This window comes from Podarcis cretensis, assembly GCF_951804945.1.
Source record: "Podarcis cretensis genome assembly, chromosome: 12".
In the NCBI taxonomy this organism is placed as follows: domain Eukaryota; kingdom Metazoa; phylum Chordata; class Lepidosauria; order Squamata; family Lacertidae; genus Podarcis; species Podarcis cretensis.
This window is the reverse complement of record NC_137181.1, coordinates 24,843,201-24,863,731: the sequence shown is the minus strand read 5'-3', so window position 1 is coordinate 24,863,731 and position 20,531 is coordinate 24,843,201. Positions and strand designations below refer to the sequence as shown.

At 39.8% G+C, this 20,531-nt stretch overlaps 2 protein-coding genes across 2 annotated transcripts in view; one reads left to right on the top strand and one right to left on the bottom strand.

Annotated features, from left to right (window-relative positions):
- ST8SIA6 (ST8 alpha-N-acetyl-neuraminide alpha-2,8-sialyltransferase 6) overlaps positions 1-20,531 on the bottom strand; it is a 473,234-nt gene that overhangs the window by 391,694 nt on the left and 61,009 nt on the right. The window lies entirely within an intron of this gene.
- The window catches only part of LOC307200013 (macrophage mannose receptor 1-like), a 38,478-nt gene that overhangs the window by 5,601 nt on the left and 12,346 nt on the right, over positions 1-20,531 (top strand). Inside the window, exons 5-21 of the mRNA XM_079948267.1 lie at positions 483-596; positions 1,545-1,688; positions 2,666-2,848; positions 3,348-3,505; positions 4,332-4,445; positions 6,687-6,802; positions 7,648-7,796; positions 8,732-8,931; positions 10,092-10,213; positions 12,985-13,063; positions 14,115-14,256; positions 14,678-14,713; positions 15,238-15,407; positions 16,330-16,397; positions 17,901-18,001; positions 18,949-19,091; positions 19,643-19,754. Coding sequence (XP_079804393.1) covers positions 483-596; positions 1,545-1,688; positions 2,666-2,848; positions 3,348-3,505; positions 4,332-4,445; positions 6,687-6,802; positions 7,648-7,796; positions 8,732-8,931; positions 10,092-10,213; positions 12,985-13,063; positions 14,115-14,256; positions 14,678-14,713; positions 15,238-15,407; positions 16,330-16,397; positions 17,901-18,001; positions 18,949-19,091; positions 19,643-19,754 — 2,151 coding nt within the window. The remainder of the gene's footprint in view (positions 1-482; positions 597-1,544; positions 1,689-2,665; positions 2,849-3,347; positions 3,506-4,331; positions 4,446-6,686; positions 6,803-7,647; positions 7,797-8,731; positions 8,932-10,091; positions 10,214-12,984; positions 13,064-14,114; positions 14,257-14,677; positions 14,714-15,237; positions 15,408-16,329; positions 16,398-17,900; positions 18,002-18,948; positions 19,092-19,642; positions 19,755-20,531) is intronic.

Sequence of the window (20,531 nt, the reverse complement as noted above, 5' to 3'; positions counted from 1 at the left end):
ACCTTCCTATTGTTGGTATATTGTTCTTTTGATGTTTTAAAGTGCCTTTTGGTTGAAAAAAAATGTAAAATATACTTGGAGAATATATAGTAAAATACTTTTGAAACTCTACATTTATTTATTTTGGTGTTGTATGCACCGTGTTATGTTCTCTGTTAATCAGTGGAATACAATTCTGACTTTGTTGTTGTGAACGAAAAGCCATAATCTTACATTGTCTCTCACTTTCCCAATATTTTTAGACATAAGACCCATGTGTCTTCAAAAACTGTATGAAAAGCAGAAATTCATTGGTTGAAACTGATGCTGGTTGAAGCACTGTATCGGCAAACTAGATGAAAAGTTTTTTCTGATTAATTTGTATTTGGTACCCAGCTTTATGGGGGGTGGATCTGACATCCTTTTATGTTTTGTCCCCCCAGCTTCATCAATATACATCTCCAAGCTATATAATACAGTTTAATTTTCTTTTCCGTGAATAGGATTAATAAATGGTATAGCTACTTACTACTGGATTGGCCTGAACAGCTTGGATCTTGACAGTGGTTGGCAGTGGATTGGCAACCACCCTTTCAGATATTTAAACTGGGCTCCAGGTGAGTGAACAACTATGTGCCAAATCGGATTAATACTGAACAACATTGCTGCTTAATATTCAGGCACAAATGCCAAAAATTTGAAGGAATTTACATGAGGTTAAAATATCCAGAATATACTGCCTAAAGGAATTAGTTTTGAATAATCATGCGGCATTTAAAAACAATTCTTTGTAGCCTTCTTGTAATGATTAAACCAAATAGTTTAACTTTCCCTAAAGTTCTTGTACCATGATTCTGAGAAGATCTGCCACTTTCTGTCCATTCAGCTTCTTCTGTTTTTTAAGAGCTCTGTGGGAGACAGCAATCTTTTACTACACATTCTCCCATCACAGTGTTGAAGTGGTAGGGGAAATGACACTTAACAGAACCTCAGTTTGTGCCATAATTCTTAAAGTAATGTAAGTGCCCTCCTGCTGCATAGAATATGGAACTGTGGTGTAATTCAGTAGTCACAATCCAGTGAAAAGGTACCTGAACCCAAACAGAGATTTCCAGTTATCAGGTAGATCACAGATCATGCACACCCACCCACTTCCAACTGCATAGCGGATACACATTTGGACTTATTTTCCAGCTCAGATGGTTTGCTTCATTGTTCACCAGTAAAGGTGATTAGACTGAAGATATGGTGATAAAATGGTGGCTCCACAATTATGGAATGCAATTCCAGTAGAGATTAGGCAGACTCAAATTTTAAAGAAGCCTTTTCAAAAGCTCTTGATGAAGGGGCAATGGATGGATGAGGTTAATTTACTGGAAAGTGGCTCATTTATTATTGTTCTATGCTGGTTAGTTTCAACTTTATTGTTTCTGGCCATATATATATTAAATGGTTTTGTGCTAATTTAAAATATTGTAGGCTGCTTTGTGAAAGATCTACTCAAACTGCAGCATTGCAGTGTTAACACAGGACTCAAAGATCACTTGTCTCACTCTTTCCTAAAGGGAGCCCATCCCCAGAAACAGAAAAAATCTGTGGATCAATGCAGTCTAAGAATGGCAAGTGGGGGAATGATAAGTGTCAAGAGAAACTTGGATACATTTGCAAAAAAGCAAACTCTTCATTAGATGCTTCTGTTATTCCTTCAGGTAAGATGATAAACTGGGAATGAAGTTTACCTATATCTATATAATTGTATCATCATTATGTATAGAGGGCGCCAGAGTCCAAAATTACATTTATAACAGTAATACAGGTTTTGCTGTTTGTAGGGGCATATGCAATGGGAAATGTTTGATTGGATAGAGATGGCGGAGAGTATTTTGTCTATCAGTAAAGACCCCAGATTTAAAGGCTGCGGGCAGGCTTTTACTGGAGGCAGGCCAGCTGGTCAATCAGCACCGCCTGGTTCGTTCCCAGGGGTTAAAATTACGGTCCGACCTGGCAGTTTTCTCTCTGACCTGTCTCTCGCTGGATCTCCCACCCTCCCTCCCTTTCATTATACTCATTATACTGTTTTTTTTTCAACCACGACCTTGCTATGGACCATGTCAACCACTGTATTAGGGGCCAGGCAAACTGGCACTGGCCATTGGGTTTTTGCTTACCTCAGAGCAATCATCACAACTTTGTGAGGCATCGGGTAAACCTTGGTCTTGGCTGGAGAGGAGGTTGTAGACTCTATCTCCCCCTCCTTGGTGGAAGGTACCCTGTTAAAGGGATCCAGGAGAAGCAGCTTCTGTCTGGTTCCCAGATAGGGACAGGGCCATAGCAATCCTCTAATGAGGACCCCTCGGGGGGTACCCCTATTTGATGTAGGTCATAGGGCCCCCCTAGTGGTGGTTTAGCCTTAGATGCACTCCCAGCAGACAGGCTGGAGTGCTGTAGTCTCGCTTCACCCAATGCCTGTGCCAAATTGTTCACATCTGTAACAAATAAAGTTGTGGCCTATTTTAACTGATAAAACCTATATACTGTTGTCTTGTTTGGTTATTCACCCCCTTAGGGGAACTGTGGAGTCGCAGGGTCCTGACACACAAGTGAGTCAATGACAACATAATGGCAGATCAGAATTTTTAAAGCTCATCCAGTCATGCAATCTTAGATATATTTGTTTTCTTTTTAGATGGCTTTAAACCAATTAAATGTCCAGATGGCTGGGCTGCATATGCAGGTCACTGTTACCGCCTTAACAGAGACCTTAAGACATGGAAGAATGCGTTATGGTCCTGTCGAAAGGAAGGTGGAGATTTAATAAGTATACACAACACTGAAGAATACAGCTTTGTCATTTCTCAGCTAGGCTACAGTGAGTACATCCAGAAAATTCTGTTTTCCTGGTATTTGGTGTGTGTAAAAGAGAGAGGGTGGGGTTTCCCCCCAACCACATACAATTATACAATGTTACTAAGGTCCTCCCCTATTGAAAAGCACCACAGAGCGATAGTCTGTTGAAGTGATTAAGGTGCACAAACAAGTCAAATATGAGAGATGACACTATTATAGCCTTCCACAACCAAGTGCACTTCCATCAACCTCAGTCAATATCACCAATGGTCAGGGATGATTACAGTTACAGCTCAAAATATTTGCAGCGCAGCAGCTTGGTGAATGCTGGCCAATTAGACACTACTCATTTGTAGTTCTGTATTCCATTAATCTTTATGTAACTAGTTGCACATGTCAAACTGAGCTACAGTTCAAAATGGTCTCTCATTTCCAAATCTATGCACCACAGAGCTGTGTGCCATAGGATCCTAGGCACTCTGGACTGTTGGCAAATAAATAAGGTGGCTTTATGTTCTTAGAACCAACAGATCTTCTATGGATAGGACTGAATGACCAGAAGATTCAGATGTATTATGAATGGAGTGATGGTTCTACCGTGACATTCACCAAGTGGCAGAAAGGAAAACCACAACAAATAAATGATGTGCAAAACGAATGTGTCATCATGAATGGGGAGGTAAAAATATAAATCCTATAAGAGAGATGTATTTCCCTTGGTCCTCAATACATTTATTCTGAGAGTTAAGAATAGGACTGGGATAAATTGTGTTTGCTGTGCCCGTATTTTACACAGGATGTATATGATGTTTGTTTGTTTGTTGGTGTGTTATGCCTAATAAAGGATTTTGAATTGAATTGAATTGAATATTCAGCCTATTACACAAAAGATTGAATAAATGGACTGAGGGCCAATCTGGCACATTGAGAGCTAAAATTCCAAGAATGGTTTAACAATCATTCCCTCTTTCTAGGCTGCTCTAGGAATTGAAGCTCTGTTTGGCTTCACTCGCCAACCCCATCATCTCCTAGACCTTGCCCCCAAATGCCCACACCTCACCAACTTCCACACCACACACTTACCTTCACTAATCCCTTGAATTTTCTCCAGCCAAGTGGGACCAATTCTTCTTAAATTTCTATACTGTCCTTCATCTGAGGATCACAGGCTGGTTTACAATGGCAGCACTGGAAACAGATTACAAGGCCAGCTGGCTGGCTGGCCACTGCTTCCTCCTTCCTGCACTGCTCTCTCTGCCATCATGCCAACTCAATGTCCTAATCATCATCAGCAGAAGTATCAGATCCTCAAGCTGAATACTTCATTAGTTTCAGCTGAAGATTTCAGTGAAGTTCAAATGTAATAGGAATTTCGTGAAGTTGTCCAACTCATGCAAAAATGGAAAGCTTTGCATTGACACAAAGACATCAAGCAGGAAGAAAATGAGAAAGCCAGTGGACCCCTCTTCACTAATATTTGTATTTCTTCACATTCCCATCTCTAGAATGGGTACTGGGCAGATTATTTCTGTGAAGTGGAACTTGGTTACATCTGTAAAAGACAACCTTTGGCATCTCTTCCTGCAGAACCTGAAGTTGCTGATCCAAATTGCCAGAAAGTAAGTCTAAAGTAAACTGTGTAGTGATTTTAAAAAGTGAAATATGCATAGACACCAACTATTTCTCTTCTTAAAGCTGTCCATTAATGCAGAGGTACCTCTAGCCTTGAGGTAAGATGTAAAATTTATCTTCCCCCTCCCCTCCAATTTCGTACCCTTCCTATGGCCACTCAAGCCTCTTCAGCAACTATACCACGGGTCAGCTTTCTTTGCTTCTTTCCCTTTTTACTGCTGACCGCAGGAAGGCTGCTTTATCAAAGATTGAAAGACAATATCAATTTGGATAAAGTTTCAATAGAGAGTTTCTAATCAATAGAGTTACTGCTCCCCCCCCCCATAGGGTAATTACACCCTTGTGCCTATTAGTAGGGAAGAGCCCTTTTTTTTTGCTGATCTTACATTTAACACACACACCCCCCAGAATCTAAAACAGCTACTACATCAACTATTTCTTCTATTTTTAAAATAATTTTAATTTTTAAACTTGAGAACAGATCCACTACATATATGCAGTATACCCTGCTTCCACTGCCAACAACAGGAAATATTCCCATATATCTGTCTTAGTCTCCAAGGCATCAAGTGTGAAGAGTAATCACTTGGAATCACTTCTTATGGATCATAGCTAGTAATCAAAATATGGTGGAGGTGCTTATGGGAGTATTTGCTTATAGGGGCAGTGCAATTCCTTCATTTGATTCAAATAATGGTCTGCATGCATTTGACAGCATGAAGCATTTCCTGGTTCAGAGAAAGATATGGGGCATGTGAAGATTGTGTGTAGGTCTTGGAGATGTTATGGGTGCATTGAAGGTCCTTAACATTGATTCACTGCTTTATATTTTTTAAATATTATAGTTTTATTTCAATCTCTAGTTATTGTTCTATTTAAAATTTTTGGTTTCACCCAACTGCTATTTTCAAAATAGCGATGGGCACAACTGCCGGTGATGCAACTCAGGGGCAGAGCACATGCTGCAGGCCTCAGAATCAACCCTTGACATTTCAAGAGGATTTTGTACAACAGTCCTGGAAACCTTCTGCCATGCTGAAGAAGACAAACCAACTATCTGACTCTTGCAGACAGCTTCATATGTCCAGCTCCAGAAACAGTTTGCAAAAGTCACACTCATCATCTGGATTTCTACCAGATGTTTCCCAAAAATCTGTTCTAGACTCTTCTATCAATTGCCTGAGCTCAGCTCAGTTGGTAGAGCATGTGACTCTTAATCTCAGGGTCATGGGCAAAATATTCCTGCATTGCAGGTAGCTGGTCTAGATGACTCTCATGGTCCCTTCCAACTTTACAATTCTATGACTGTATGAAATGGCCCATGTATTAATTTCTATGCAGACATAAAGGCTCTTGCACCACTTTAGAGAATGACAACACTGGCCTGCATCAAAGATCTCTATGCAATTTCTGTGGTACCTCAAGCTGGATGAAGATTCCTGTTTTAATAAACTTTCAGCAGTGTCACTAAAATAAACCCAGTCTCTTAATTCCAGTGTGTTTTCAGTAAGTTACTTTAAAGATAATATTCAGGTGGTACTGGACAGCTGTTAAACTATCGTCTGTTATAAAAAGAACTTCACCACTATGCTGGAGGAGATGCAGTGAAAGAGGATTGGTACTTCATGCTTCATGTGGTGGGATTGCCCTATAGCTCAAAAATTTTGGAAGGGGGTATTTTTCTAATTAGGCAAAATTACAAAAAAATAATAATAAATCCTATACTTAGATATGATTCTAACGCTGTTATTGATTGGAAGTGGTAATAAACATAATAATAAAATAAATTCAATATTCCACGTCATTGTTGTTGTTAAATGGAGAATTGTTAGCAATGTTGCTGACTGCAGAGCAGCTGGAACTAGCTAGTCATTGGAAGGAGGGTTCTGTGTTCACAAAGGAGGGGTGGTATATAAAAGAAACCCTCATCTTAAATCATTAGCAGAACTGACATAAAAACATGCAGTGAGAATAACTTAAACAGAATATAAAGGATAACCAGTAAATAGATTTGAATTGGATATGTAGTGGTAAAATATATGATATAAGTAACCACAGAAAGGGGGGAGGGGTGATATTAAGATTTGTTTTTTTAAATTGCTTATGTAAATTTATCTTTGTTATAATATTTGTAAAATGAGAAAATAAAATTATTTTTTAAAAAAACCTCGTCTCCAACCTAATACTGCAATAATAAGTGGTGGTTGTTGTTTCTTTTATATTGACAGGGTTGGAAAAGGCACGGTGTCTATTGTTATTTAATTGGACAAACATCTGTAACATTTTCAGAAGCAAAGAAATTCTGTGAATCAAATAAGGGATCTCTGACTTCTGTAGAAAACAGGTATTAAAAAATTTTCCTTCCAGAAGAAAGGAACAAATAGAAGTGTTTTTACTATCAATAAAATGCAAATTTGGTTCATTTCTGAATATTCTAAGATTACAAGCAGAGAAATAATTAGTATGGATTGTGCTGGTACATGCAATATGAAGATGTATTGTTTAGTGACAGTGGACCTCAAAGCTTAGGGTATGTGCGCGTTTTTACCTTTTACTTTGAATAGTACTATGGTCAATATACCCAACTGGTTCAATGACACTCTTGCAACAGGTCCACCTAGGCACCACATAAGACTAAAGCTGTCTACACATCATACACTTGATGCATACACCCCAGAAAAAAGAATCATGAGAACTGTAGTTTAGTAAGGGTACTTTGAATTACAGCTCTGTGAGGGGTAAACTACAGTTCCCAGCATTCTTGAGTTGTGTATGCTTTACACAGCCTCTCTGTGTCAGGCAGCACAGCCACATAAGGCATTTAGAACATTTACCTCTATGTTGCAATTTGAACACACATGCACCCAATTTATGCGAAGGTAGCTGAAGTTAACTAAGTATACAGCTACTTTCTGCATGTGATCTCCTTCTGATCTCCTTCTGCATCTGAAGATCTCCTTCAGCATTTTGATCAGCAGGACGAAAGCATATTTTTCATATAAATTACGGGTATCACCAACCACAATGATTCTGTAGTGGAGTCTGACACTTTGGATTTATAGTTGTTGAACTCACTTCTGCTTTGATGTACAGAGTGGCCAACTCCAGTATGTCCTGAAAATTAACTTTTTCTTAAAAAAAGAAGAAGCACCCACTTCTAATGCATTTATTACTCATTTTTCTCCACAGATATGAACAGGCCTACCTGACTAGTCTAGTTGGGCTTCGTTCTGAAAAATATTTCTGGATTGGCCTTTCAGGCGTACAGCAACCAGGGACATTTAACTGGACCAATGGAGATGGTGTTCTGTTTACCCACTGGAATTCAGCAATGCCTGGTAATAACAACAACAACAACTATATTTATATTTATATTTATATTTATATTTATATTTATATTTATATTTATATTTATATTTATATTTATATTTATATTTATATTTATATTATTTATATTTATATTTATATGCCACCTGCCACTTTGACAGCTCCCAACAAAAAATCAAAAACACAATAAAACATGAACTGTTAAAAACTTCCCTGTACAGGGCTGCCTTCTAAAAGTCATATAGTTATTTATTTCCTTAACATCTGATGGGAGTGTGTTCCACAGGGCAGATGCCACTAGTGAGGTCTTCTGCCTGGTTCCCTGTAACTTCAATTCTTGCAGTGGGGGATCTACCAGAAGAACCTCAGAGCTGATCTCAGTGTCCAGGCTGAACAATGGGAGTAGAGACACTCCTTCAGATATACAGGGCTAAAGCCATTTAGGGCTTTAAAGGTCAGCACCAACACTTTGAATTGTGCTTGGAAATGTATTGGGAGCCAATGCAGATCCTTTGGGACCAGTGTTATATGGTCCCAGCGACTGCTCCCAGTCACCAATCTAGCTGCCACATTCTGGGTTAGCTGTAGTTTATGAGTTGCCTTCAAAGGTAGCCCCACGTAAAGCACATTGGAGTAGTCCAGGCAGGAGATAACCAGAGCATGAACCACTCTGGTGAGACAGGGTGAAGGCAGACAGGGTGTCAGCAGGCATAACAGGTGGAGATGGTAGACTGCTGCCCTGGACGCAGAATTAACCTGCATTGGGCAGCTGTGTGTTAAGTACTTCCTGAAGCCTAATTAGAACGATATTTCACAAAAGGCTTCTACATTGTTGTTGTTGTTGTTGTTAGTTGTTGTTAGTAGTAGTAGTAATAGTAGTAGTAGTAGTTTTACACATATGAACAGAAATTCAATTGACGTGGCTCTTGTCTTGTGTCTCCAAAAGGGCAACATCTTGGCTGTGTTGCCATGAGAACTGGGACTGCAGCTGGCTTGTGGGATGTTGTGAACTGTGAAGAGAAGGCAGCCTTCATCTGCAAACAATGGGCAGAAGGTGTAACAACAACTCCTGCCCCCACACCAAGTCTCCCACCTCCCTGCCCAGAAGGATGGCGTTCAAGCAGTACTAGAAATGTGTGCTTCAAGGTAGGCATACCAGTTCTTGTCTGCTTAAATAGCAAGGCAGAAATGGCTCTTCTCTATCAGTAAACCATTTGAGATATTTGAGGCTGTGGTTTTAGTTTTAAAGTCAATATTCAGTGCATGTTTTTTGTGACTATTGTGGGGTTTTACTTCAATATTTTGAACTGTAGTTTATTTGAAGTACAGACTTTTTATATTTTAGTCAAGGAGTGGGCAGAATGTAGCTCATTGGAGAGGTTAGAAGTAGATCAGAATGGATTTTTGCCTCTCAACTATAGATCATGGTTAATGATATTTACGGAGCGTGTGTCCAGAGGGAATGTTTTCTATGTATCTTTGTCATCTATGAATTCAAACACAGGATCAAAACAACCAAGAATATTCATTTCATATTTGGCTAAGTCCTAAAATATGTGACTCTGGAGCCTAAGGAACTGAAATAAGATTCTAAATGGCTGCCTCACAAGTATCCACCAGATCTTTCAGATAGTTCACCTTGTGCAAAAAAATCATTGGGAGGAAAAATCCTTCAATTTACTTTTTAGAAAGAGTTTTAAATATCCTCACTTATCTTATTAAATGAGATTTACAGTAAAAATAAAACACAATGCATCTAATTTTAATAACGATCAGATTTTTTGCACCCTGTCAGTGACAGAAGCAAAAAAATATTCTGGAAATTGGCACTCATCATACTTTTTTCTATCAAATGTGACCTTGCCAAAGAAATTGATTTGGGGGAAGTAACTTGTGATTTGTCAAAGAAAAGGGCAAGAAAAACCTTTTAACTGAATTGGTATTACTACTATTACTACTACAGCTATCCACCAACTTCACCAACAGGTTCCAGGGTGGGTTGCAACAATTTAAAGCTTAAATAAGTAAAAATAGATTACAGTGACAGGAATAGGGTGGACAATATAAAATGTTTACAGCTGTGTTGGGATAAAAACATGGGTGCTAGAACTGGTTATTGCTCAGAAGCAAAAGTAGTCAAATCAGATGTATAATATGAAGTTGGAGAACCAATAGAAAAGAGTATCAGGATATGAACCTTGGTTAGGAAATAAAGAAGGGAATTACCAATATTCAGGGAAAGGGAACGTTATAGATTTAAAACAGATTATTATTACTTATGTTTAACTATATTTTTATGCCTTTAGGCCTATAAAAAAGAGAAAGAGAGCAAGAAATCTTGGCTTGAAGCACGAGATTTCTGTAGAGCAATTGGAGGAGACCTCGTTTCTGTTCATAGTGAAGAAGAACAGAAAATGCTATCAGAGTTGTGAGTTTCATATAATGTTGGTCTTCATTGTCTCAGAATCAAAAACTCTTCTGGTTTAATGGCATTTTAATGTCAGCTTTCCAGTTCACACTTCCCAAACCAATACACATACCAAAACCTATTTCTCTTTTAAAGTTAACACTCTGAATCCTGTTGCATCACACACTTCAGCCATGGCACAAAACCACACGGTACCTGAGACATCACTAGAAAATGTCATTTATTGCAAACAGAGGAATTAATCCAAAATGGCAGAAGTGGAGGTCACAGCAACAGTGTCATCCCTCTCTCTTGCTTGCCGTGCTTTCCTGAAAGGAGGAGCTGAGACTGGCACTTCCCAGTTTCCCTTTATCCCACCATCTTTTGCAAACACATTGCAATGACCAACAGCTGGCAATGGCCATTTTTGTTTTCTAGACGCCCTCCTCAAAATAACACTACATTAGATCAAACCTATCCATTCTTAAGGAAATCAGCCTTGAGTGCTCACTGGAAGGACAGATCCTGAAGCTGAGACTCCAATACTTTGGCCACCTCATGAGAAGAGAAGACTCCCTGGAAAAGACCCTGATGTTGGGAAAGATGGAGGGCACAAGGAGAAGGGGACGACAGAGGACGAGATGGTTGGACAGTGTTCTCGAAGCTACCAGCATGAGTTTGACCAAACTGCGGGAGGCAGTGGAAGACAGGAGTGCCTGGCGTGCTCTGGTCCATGGGGTCACGAAGAGTCGGACACGACTGAATGACTAAGCAACAACAAATCACATAGTTTTCTCTTTTCTGAGGAGCAGGGAACTTCTGGGAAATAAAAGAGGCAACTCTCAGCTGCTTGAACCCAGAAGGAACACAACTGTCCCACCCCCAAATTGCCACATGTATCACAATTTTGCTACCCATGTACAGTCCAGCTGGTTTGGGGGTTGGAGCACATCAGTTCAATCTTGGTTATTAGCACTTTAAATTGTGACTTTTTAAAGGCATATTTTGCTTGCATGCATAGCAAAGGGACAATTTAATTGTTTTTTATATACTCAGTGAGTATGAAGTACCACTTTTTTAAAATTAAAAAAACCACATAAAATATTAGAGTAATAACCCTGTTAAACAGAACGCAAAGAAACAAATACATCACTTGTTGATGTATTGCAACATAGAAGCAGTTAGTAGGGAAAGGGTTAAGTTAAGCATAACTTGTCCTCCAGAGGTTGTTGGACTCCAACTCCATCAGTCCCAATCAATCTGGTCACTACTCATGGATGATGAGAACTGTATTCCAACACTGAGAGTCTGGATCACTTTGGCTATCCCTGAGATAAGTGTTAATGGATGTGCCACCATTTATTTATCTATTAAGTACCATGTCAGTTTGGTTTGGTGGTGAAATGTTCCCCAAGAAAACCCAAAATATAAAACATTTGTGTGATATCATTAAGTATGAAACCATTTGAGAGAGAGCGAGAGGGAGAGGGAGAGGGAGAGGGAGAGGGAGAGGGAGAGGAGAGAGAGAGAGAGAGAGAGAGAGAGAGAGAGAGAGAGAGAGAGACTTTTTAAGTAAAACAATACAGTTGAAAAGAATAAAGGTCCATTCTATACAGAGTAAAGTGCATACACCTAAAAGAATGGTGTATGGGCTTTAACTGACACCACATTTCTTTCAAAATAGAAAGAAGTGTTGTGCCACAAACATACATATAACAAAAGTATCATAGTTACATAACTGTGTTTTAATCTTGTGTCATTATTACCTTTAACAACAAGGAATTTCACAGAACTTGCAAGCATAGCACACACTACTCTGGCCGACTATCCGAGTGTGTGAGAAAATTGATGAGATTTGTGTGGGGTCCATGTCTGTGTGACAATCCTGGGGGAGAAAAGGAGTTCATGTTTATGAAAGTTTGAATGATAATCCTAGGGCAGAATGTGTGTACGCGCACACATTTGGGGATGTTTCCTGGGACGAGGGCAGGAATGCATCAGGCAGCAATATGTCTTAGGCTTGCCCTCTATGGATTGGCTGATAGGTTACTTCTCTCTAAGAATCACCAGTTTGACTTCTGTGAAATAAGTGTTTTGTTATGATATGTGGGGTCAGATATGGGTTTTGATTGTTTGGGTTCAGATCAAACCTCTGCCTCATACTCAGTTTCTTCAGAAATTTATTTATCCATCATCACTTGTTATGGCCCCATTTTGGTGTGGTGCCCATGATAGTTTTATAAAATTTCTAATGTGCCCATGGACTGCATTGGGAACTCCTAGTTCAGGGGTCAGCAAACTTTTTCAGCAGGGGGCTGGTCCACTGTCCCGCAGACCTTGTGGGGGGCCGGACTATATTTTGAAGAAAAAAAAGATGAACGAATTCCTATGCCCCACAAATAACCTAGAGATGCATTTTAACTAAAAGCACACATGCAACCCAGAGATGCATTTTAAACAAAAGGACACATTCTACTCATGTAAAACACACTGATTCCAGGACCATCTGCGGGCCGGATTTAGAAGGTGATTGGGCCGGATCCAGCCCCCGGGCCTTAGTTTGCCTACTCATGTCCTAGTTTATAATACGGTCACCTGTAAATATCTAATGACTTAGCATGTAATGCAAACATGCCTAAGAAATGACTACATGTAATCTGAACACACACACACACACAGAGTTCCTGCTCCAAATAGCTAATCTAAGGTGATCCTCAGAGTAGTCATTATATTGTAAATTTTAAAACTCTTGAAATCAACTCTCTGCTTACAATATTTTTTATATATTTTAGGTCTTCTGCAGACTATTATTGGATTGGTTTAAGTGAGTTGGAGCCCGATAAAGGATTTACTTGGAGTGATGGAACTCCTGTAAGTAAATGATGAATTCTAATGCATTGTTGGTAAAATTATGTGCAAATTCATTTATAATCTTAGTATTCAAGCCTCTTGTTCTCATAGTGAACTTTGATTGAGACCATAGCAATACTTTAAAAGTTTACTTATTGAAGTGTCCAGCATTAAAGTATTTATAAATGTGATGGGCAATCTAATTTTTGGATCCAACACTTATGGCAATTACTGCACAGTTGCTTGAAGTTATGGCTTGCTCAGTTGGATATGTGTGTGTGTAAGGAACATTTAATTTAATTTTTTAAAAATGTAAAAACAAGAGAACACAGACTAACTATCCACTTTGCATATAACGCAAAGCCAAGCTATGGCTTAGGGCAAACAGAGATTGTGGCTGCTGCATTCCTTCCCTGGTTCTGCTGGTGCTGCACTACCTGAAGCAAACCCATGGTTGGGAATGCAATCATTTCAATTAAAATAATTAGAACAATTTAAAGTAAAAACAACAACAATCCAGATGCAAATTATTTCATCTTTAAAAAAAAAGTAGAGCAATAAGATAGCCAGAAAAAAAATGCATTTGCTTTTTACCATCTCCTTAAATCTATGCATTTCCATTACCATGATGCTGTGGGCTGACCATGTGATACAACTGCTCCCCTCTAGCCCAGATGACATGGCCAGTCATCTGAATAACTTGCAGAAGCTTACACACACACACACACACACACACACACACACACACAGACACACACACACACACACACACACACACACACTATTAATGTGAAAATGACAGCTCATCTCTATGTATATACATGCACATGTGTGTACAATAAGGTTACAAGTCCCCCCCCCCAGTGAATCTGGGGATACTTTTCAACTTCAATGGATTTTGTATGGGGACTAATTTGTAAATCCAGGGACTGTCCCCGGTAAACAGGGACGTCTGGTAACCTTAGTGTACAAGTCATTCAAAAACTACCACTTCAAGTCTCTCCTTTTGTATATATTACCCTTGATGATTCTTAGAAAGATAACAAGTAAGAAAACTTCATTTCTACTGTAGCTAAACTACGAAGAGAGGAGCTTTCTCTATCAAGTTTTAAGAGATAAAGACATGGGATGCAGAGGAGTGGCTTCGTTTTATTCATGGTGGAAACCTTCCTGGTGTGAGCATTTTCTGAACTGGATTTGCCAAATAAAGAGAGGTAAGATTCCTCTTCATTTACAACAGGTTCATTAAACAAAGCCAACAGGGCCTTCATCTGCTGCACTGCTGAAACCTGATTTTTTAAAAAACATGATTATTAACCTTTTGGCTTTTGAGAAGAGATTAAAAATGAGAAATGTGAAACACATTTAGCCTTCATAATGATTGTTGCAGGGTTAATATCCTTGGCTTTCATGCTGAGATGTAAAGAACTCCATTTCAATTAGAACAAGGAACCTGAGCCACGTACACCATGGTGAATATCAGTATTTGCTGATAAGTTCCTCTGCATTAGGTTGTTAATTGTGCCCTGGAAATGTACAAATAACACCTTCATTTTTACAAACTCCTGTTTGTATGAAATAACGTAATGCAATAAAATTCACTATGATATAATTAATATGTGTTTGGTTTTTCAGGGGTGTCACTAAAACCGGAGCCAAGCAATCATTTCGGTATGTTGGGTGATTTCACTTTTCCTCAGCTCACACAGGTCCATCTTAAGCAGCACCATGGAAAGCAGGGGTGGAACTGCCTTAACAGGTCTTTCAGGCTATTGGGGGGTCTGTCAGGAGCCAAAGATATGTTTGCTCCCTGGCCTTAGCTTCCCAGTTTCTGCTTTCCCTCAGAACAAAGAGGTCTTTTGTAATCTAATGGAAAGTGGGGAAGAGGCAGCCCCAGTGATTCTCTTTGGCCACTGACAGTTCTGTCATGAGGATCCCATGGTAGATATTCTCTGGCTTGGGATTTCTCGCTTCTCAAATTGGCTACATTCAACTGGATCCTTTGCATGCAGAAAGCCACAGGTTCTGTCCTCAGCATCTTCAGGTAGGGATTGAAAGATTCCTTCCTGAAATACTGGAGAATTGCTGGTTGGGTGATTTAAAGCTATTCACATGTTTGAATACCACTCTGGAATCTTTTGATGCAGAATAGTTAAGAAGTATTTTAAATGAAATTAATACTTCTTCTGTTACAGAATATTCATTCAAAAGAATTGAAAATGGCTGGATCTTGTATGAGGGCAATGAGTACTATTTCAGTAATGAAACAGCATCTGCAGAAAGAGCTCGAGCATACTGCAAGAAGCATGGCGGAGATCTTGCGGTCATTGAAAGAGAAAGCGAACAAAAGTTTTTGTGGAAATATGTAAGAAATAATTGGAACATATGCTTTCCTAATCAAATATAGCTGGGTCTGCTGAGATGTAAGCCTCATGGGCAGTGGCGTAGCGTGGGGGGTGCAGGGGGGGCCGGCCGCACTGGGCGCAACATCTGGGGTTAGGGCAAATCCACGGGTTAGGGGGCGCAAATCCACGGGTTAGGGGGACGCAAATTACTTGCCTTGCCCCGGGTGCTGACAACCCACGCTACGCCACTGCTCATGGGTTTTACTTCCAAGTAAGTGTGTAGAAAATTGCAACCTAAAGGACTTTGACTTTCTGTGGCCATATACTTTCCCTGTAGCATCCGGCACTAACAGGTAAGTGAGGCTTTCCAAGTTTCAAAAAGAATGTATCATCCACTCACTCCACTGATCATCACAGATTCATGCTTTACTCATGAGCACAGAAGAGTGCTGAAAAATGTCTCTGTGTAATCAGGATTCCAGACATTCAGGGTTCTTACATTCATTGTTTAATTTCCCCCCTCCCTCTCCTCAGTTAAAAAACAAAAAAAGTGCAATTCACTAAGTGGAAGAGTGAGCTGGGAAACAGTGGGTAGAATTCTGGGATGAAAGCTGATTGTGTGAGTTGCACTGTAATTCTTACATAGAACTAAAAATCTTTAATAAACCAGCTTAAATCAGTGAAGCCCTACATTAGTATATTACAACATGATGCAAAATTTCCTTCCATGCTTAGTTTAATTTTAGCTGGCATGTTTTAATTTATCTTAACTGGAAATCTTTAATGAAGTTTGTAAAAAGCACAGATGCTGCTCATCATTACAAACCTTTCTGTTTTGCCTGATTTATGAATTCTGCACTTCCTATGGAATAACCTACATTGCTCTGCATCTGAATACTATATTGTTTCATTTACTTCCAATTTTTCCTTTGCATGTTGTAGAACAAGCTTTATGGAAGTTACAAGAACATTCACATTGGTTTAATATTGGGTCTTGATAGAAAGTTCGGGTAAGTAAAGAAGAAGAAAAATTAAAAGTGGAAATCAGATTTTTAACAAAATTGTAAATCTAAGTTTCTCCTAAGTAACTAGGCTAATATTAATTAATCTAAGCTATAAGATTCCCCCCCCTCTCCACAGTTGATCTCTAAAGGAAATTTAGGACTCTTCCAAATACAGAGGCTGCCTTACAGTCCTGTTCCCTGTAATGGTGTCCTGGAGGCTACATGAAACTTCAGATTTCCCTCCATGACCACAAAGAGGAAGCTTTAATGTCAGTTACCTTCTCCTCACCACCTCATAAAATTTCACAGCCTAATAACATGAAAGCCCCAATTTTGGCATGGCTGGAAAATGAACATGGGGAAGGCTTGGATCCTATGGATCCAACATCTTCCTAGTCCCACAATGTACCCCCAAACTGTGGAGAATACCATTTACTAGGCTATCACCACTTCCTTGTCTCTCTAGGCTGTATTAGGTCTTGGGGTGCTCTCCCCCTGTGAACTTTCTTTTTATGCACTGAGGAAGAGGGTACCACCCTCCTATCTGCCTGACTCCTACAGTTGTTTTATGTACCTTGAGTGTGGTGTGTCTCCAGTTATATCTGCCTTCTGCTTTCCTCCCAGCCATGCTCTGAATGCTGGAGCAATGACATTCCCCATCTCCCAACTACGGCCCTTTGGGATGCCACTAGAAGAGACTAAGAGTGCTTTCCAGCTGATGGTTGTCCCCACACCTGACATACCTGGCCTTTCTTCCATTCAGGCCAGCAAAGGAGCAATGTGAAGGCATGCCCAGCCTCGCTCCTCTTCCCCTGCATGAGCCAACTGCTGTTCTCCTTCACTACTGCCCCCCTCCCCAATAAGGACATTAAGGTTGCAGTTGTAAATGAGGTTTTTTTAAAAAAATGTGTGTAAATTAAGAACCAATTTGATCATTTCTCAACTATGAATGTTAAATTCCACATATAAAATACAAGCATTTCATTTTCTTCTAATTAAAATGAACTGCCCCAGTAACTGTAAGAACCCATATTTCACTATCTGTCAGCCATTGGGCTAAAGCCTCATCACCAATTTTGTTAACCCTAATAAATGAGCTGTTCATAATTCTATCTATTAACATTATTTGAAGCAAAGTCTTAATGCATTATCTTAAAGAAGATGTTTCCTTGCCTCAGGCAGAAATTCCAAATGCTTCCTGGCATGGTGATACAAAATTATTATTAAAGAAAATAACTGGCAATTTGCTCCTCTTTAACAGCATCTCAGTCCTTCAAGATTAGGATTGTTTTCCTAGTCATTCTGATTACATTATTTCCGTAATTTTACTGGATATTCTTAATGCTGCCAACTTAATGCTGACCTGCAAGGTTCAACAGTAAAATGTTTTCTAGACCTGCTGTTCCCTTGACTGAAAAAGCCCACAAACAGCAAAAAACATTGTGGAAATATGCAAAATAAAGGACAATTACATTGTTCTGTCCAATACTGTCGTATCATTTTCTCTAGCTGGTTGGATGGAACTCCAGTGACTTATGCAGCCTGGGCACCTAATGAACCCAACTTTGCAAATGATGATGAAAACTGTGTGGTCATGTATTACAGCACAGGTAAGTAGAATAAAATACTACCATTAAAACAAAAATCTTGAGAAACTGTGTGTTTGAGCATGGGGAAAGGGATTAATACAGAACAAGTACAACACAGTGAGGGCTTATCTGGACTTACCTGTTGCCCCCCTCTTTCCAGGTACAGGTCCTCTCTTTAAAGCTCCATGTCCCAGAGCTTTCACTGCTAAAACCCACTTTTTAAAACTGAAGCGCAACAAACATCAATTTGGGTTTTCCGCAGATTGCCGTTTGCTCCGATTGAGATTTAAAGAGTGGGTTTTCATGGAGAAAGTTCAAAGGCAAAAGAAAGAAAGAAAGAGCACTCGGACATGGAGCTTTAAAAGTGCAGACTGTGCCTGGAAGCAGGGAGGAAAGGCAAGTGTGGATAAACCCTGAATCTGTAGTTGCAATGACTATTCCATCCATAAATGTACATTGTTTGGGAAGGAAAATACATTATTTTACAGCTCTTGAATTGCCTTTTAAAAAAATATGACATGGCTCATTGCTATCAAATCAACCAGTTTTAAAGGATGCTGTATATTTATCACATAAGCAACTTTATACGGCAAGAGAGATTTGGGGAAATACTACACTGTTTCAATGCTATTTTAATAACTTTGGGACTTTAAGCAGTTTGTATTGTGAACAACTGCTTGCTTATTCCATCTACACATTGTCCCGACTGGCGGAGGAAGAGGAGTGCGGAGGGAGCACCCCGCCCCCAGCAGCACTATCCCAGCAGGGTGCCAACGCGGCTGGCCCCCCACCCACACTGGGCGCCCCGCCCCCGCATGCTCTCCGCCACTGATTGTCCCATTTTCTTCCAATATCGAATAAGTTGCTGCCGCTGCTCTTTGTTATTCTCAAGCCTTCATTTGTACTATATACCTGAAGGACTGCTTGCCCTTTTCAGTTTGCAAGTGATTTAATAACTCTCTGTTTAGGTTTATGGAACGATATCAATTGTGGTGCTGAGGACAGATTTGTATGTGAAAGGCATAACAGTTCTGTCCGTCCATCTGTTGCTCCCACATTGCCTGTGCCTCTTGGAGGCTGTGCTGAAGGATGGCTTTTCTTTGATAAAAAGGTAACTAGTGTAGTCATTACAAATTGCTTGGCATACTAGTCCTTTTTGGATAGATACAGTGAATACTTTCCCCAGAGCTGCTGAATATGCAGAGGTTGCCCTTCATGTCTTACTCGGGTGTTCTGTATAGAGCTTAAAATAAAGAGGCAAGTAGACCGGGAGGCGCAGCTTGTCATTATGTTGTCACATCCTTCTTCCCCACTAAGAACTGAAAAGGACTATTGTGTTAGAATAGTAAATACCCAAAAAAAATTTTTTAAAAAAATCTGTATCTGAATAGTTTAACTTTTTGATTAAAGGGGGATATTTTAAAAGCTCAAATTAACAACTGTAGCTACCAGGGTGGATGTTCTCCCTAGTTCCTTCCTCTGTCCCATTTTCCATCCCATCCTAATCCCCTTCTAACCAGCAAATCCTATGGGGTAGGACTGCTCTTTAAAGCCAAGCAAAATTATCCCTGTCTATTTGCTCAATACCATTTCATGATTGCTACTTTCATTAACCATTACATCATGTATGGAATTTTGGAGAGTTGTTATTTCCCCCTACAGTGCTTCCAGCTATTTGGTCTTAATGAAGAGAGGAAAAACTGGTCCTATGCACGAACCACTTGCAAGAATCTAGGAGGAAATCTGGCAACTATACCAAACAAAGCTACACAAGGTGCAGTCAGTTCTTTTTAAAACAGATTGTTCATATAGACTTAACATGTTAAAAGTCCAAGAGCCTCGACTCAAGTTACCTTTGTGCCAGAAGAAGTGTTAGAAATGGCTCCTTTGTGGTGCCTTACTACTCAGGTGGCTTGAGAAACTTCAGGCCAAACGGGGCAGCTGGAAACCAGGGCAGTGATGCAGGAGTGCATATTACCAGCTCCTTCTACATGGCTGTAGACCTCAGGGACAGCTCAGTTGGTACATCGTGAGATTCTTAATCTCAGGGTTGTGGGTTCAAAAGTCTCATGTTGGGCAAAAGATTCCTGCATTGCAGGAGGTTGGAGGTCCCTTCCAACTCTACAATTCTATGATTCCCCAAGTAGCATAGGAAGAATCTACTCTCCAAAGATTCCCATAGTTATTCTGTATAATGCATTTGGTGGCTGCAGTTGGATAATACTTGGGGAACTTGAGAAAGAGTGACTGCTATTTTAATAGCAGTTAAAAGAGATTTAATAGGCAAGCGCAATAGCTGGGGTGGGAAAACTTTTACCTGTTGAGAGCTGTATTTACTTGAGGGGCCATCCGTTAGGGGCTGCAGGAATAACAAGGACGACAGAAGGTTGGATGCAAGTGAGCTGTGCAGAAGCAAGCTGAAAAGCAAGCCTTGCAGAGCCTCTTTTTATTAGATAAAATACAGTAGTGAAACCACTCTGAACTTTAACATATTCCATCTAAGCACATTCTAAGCATTAGCTAATACACATGTCAGCAGGTGTTTCCCGTA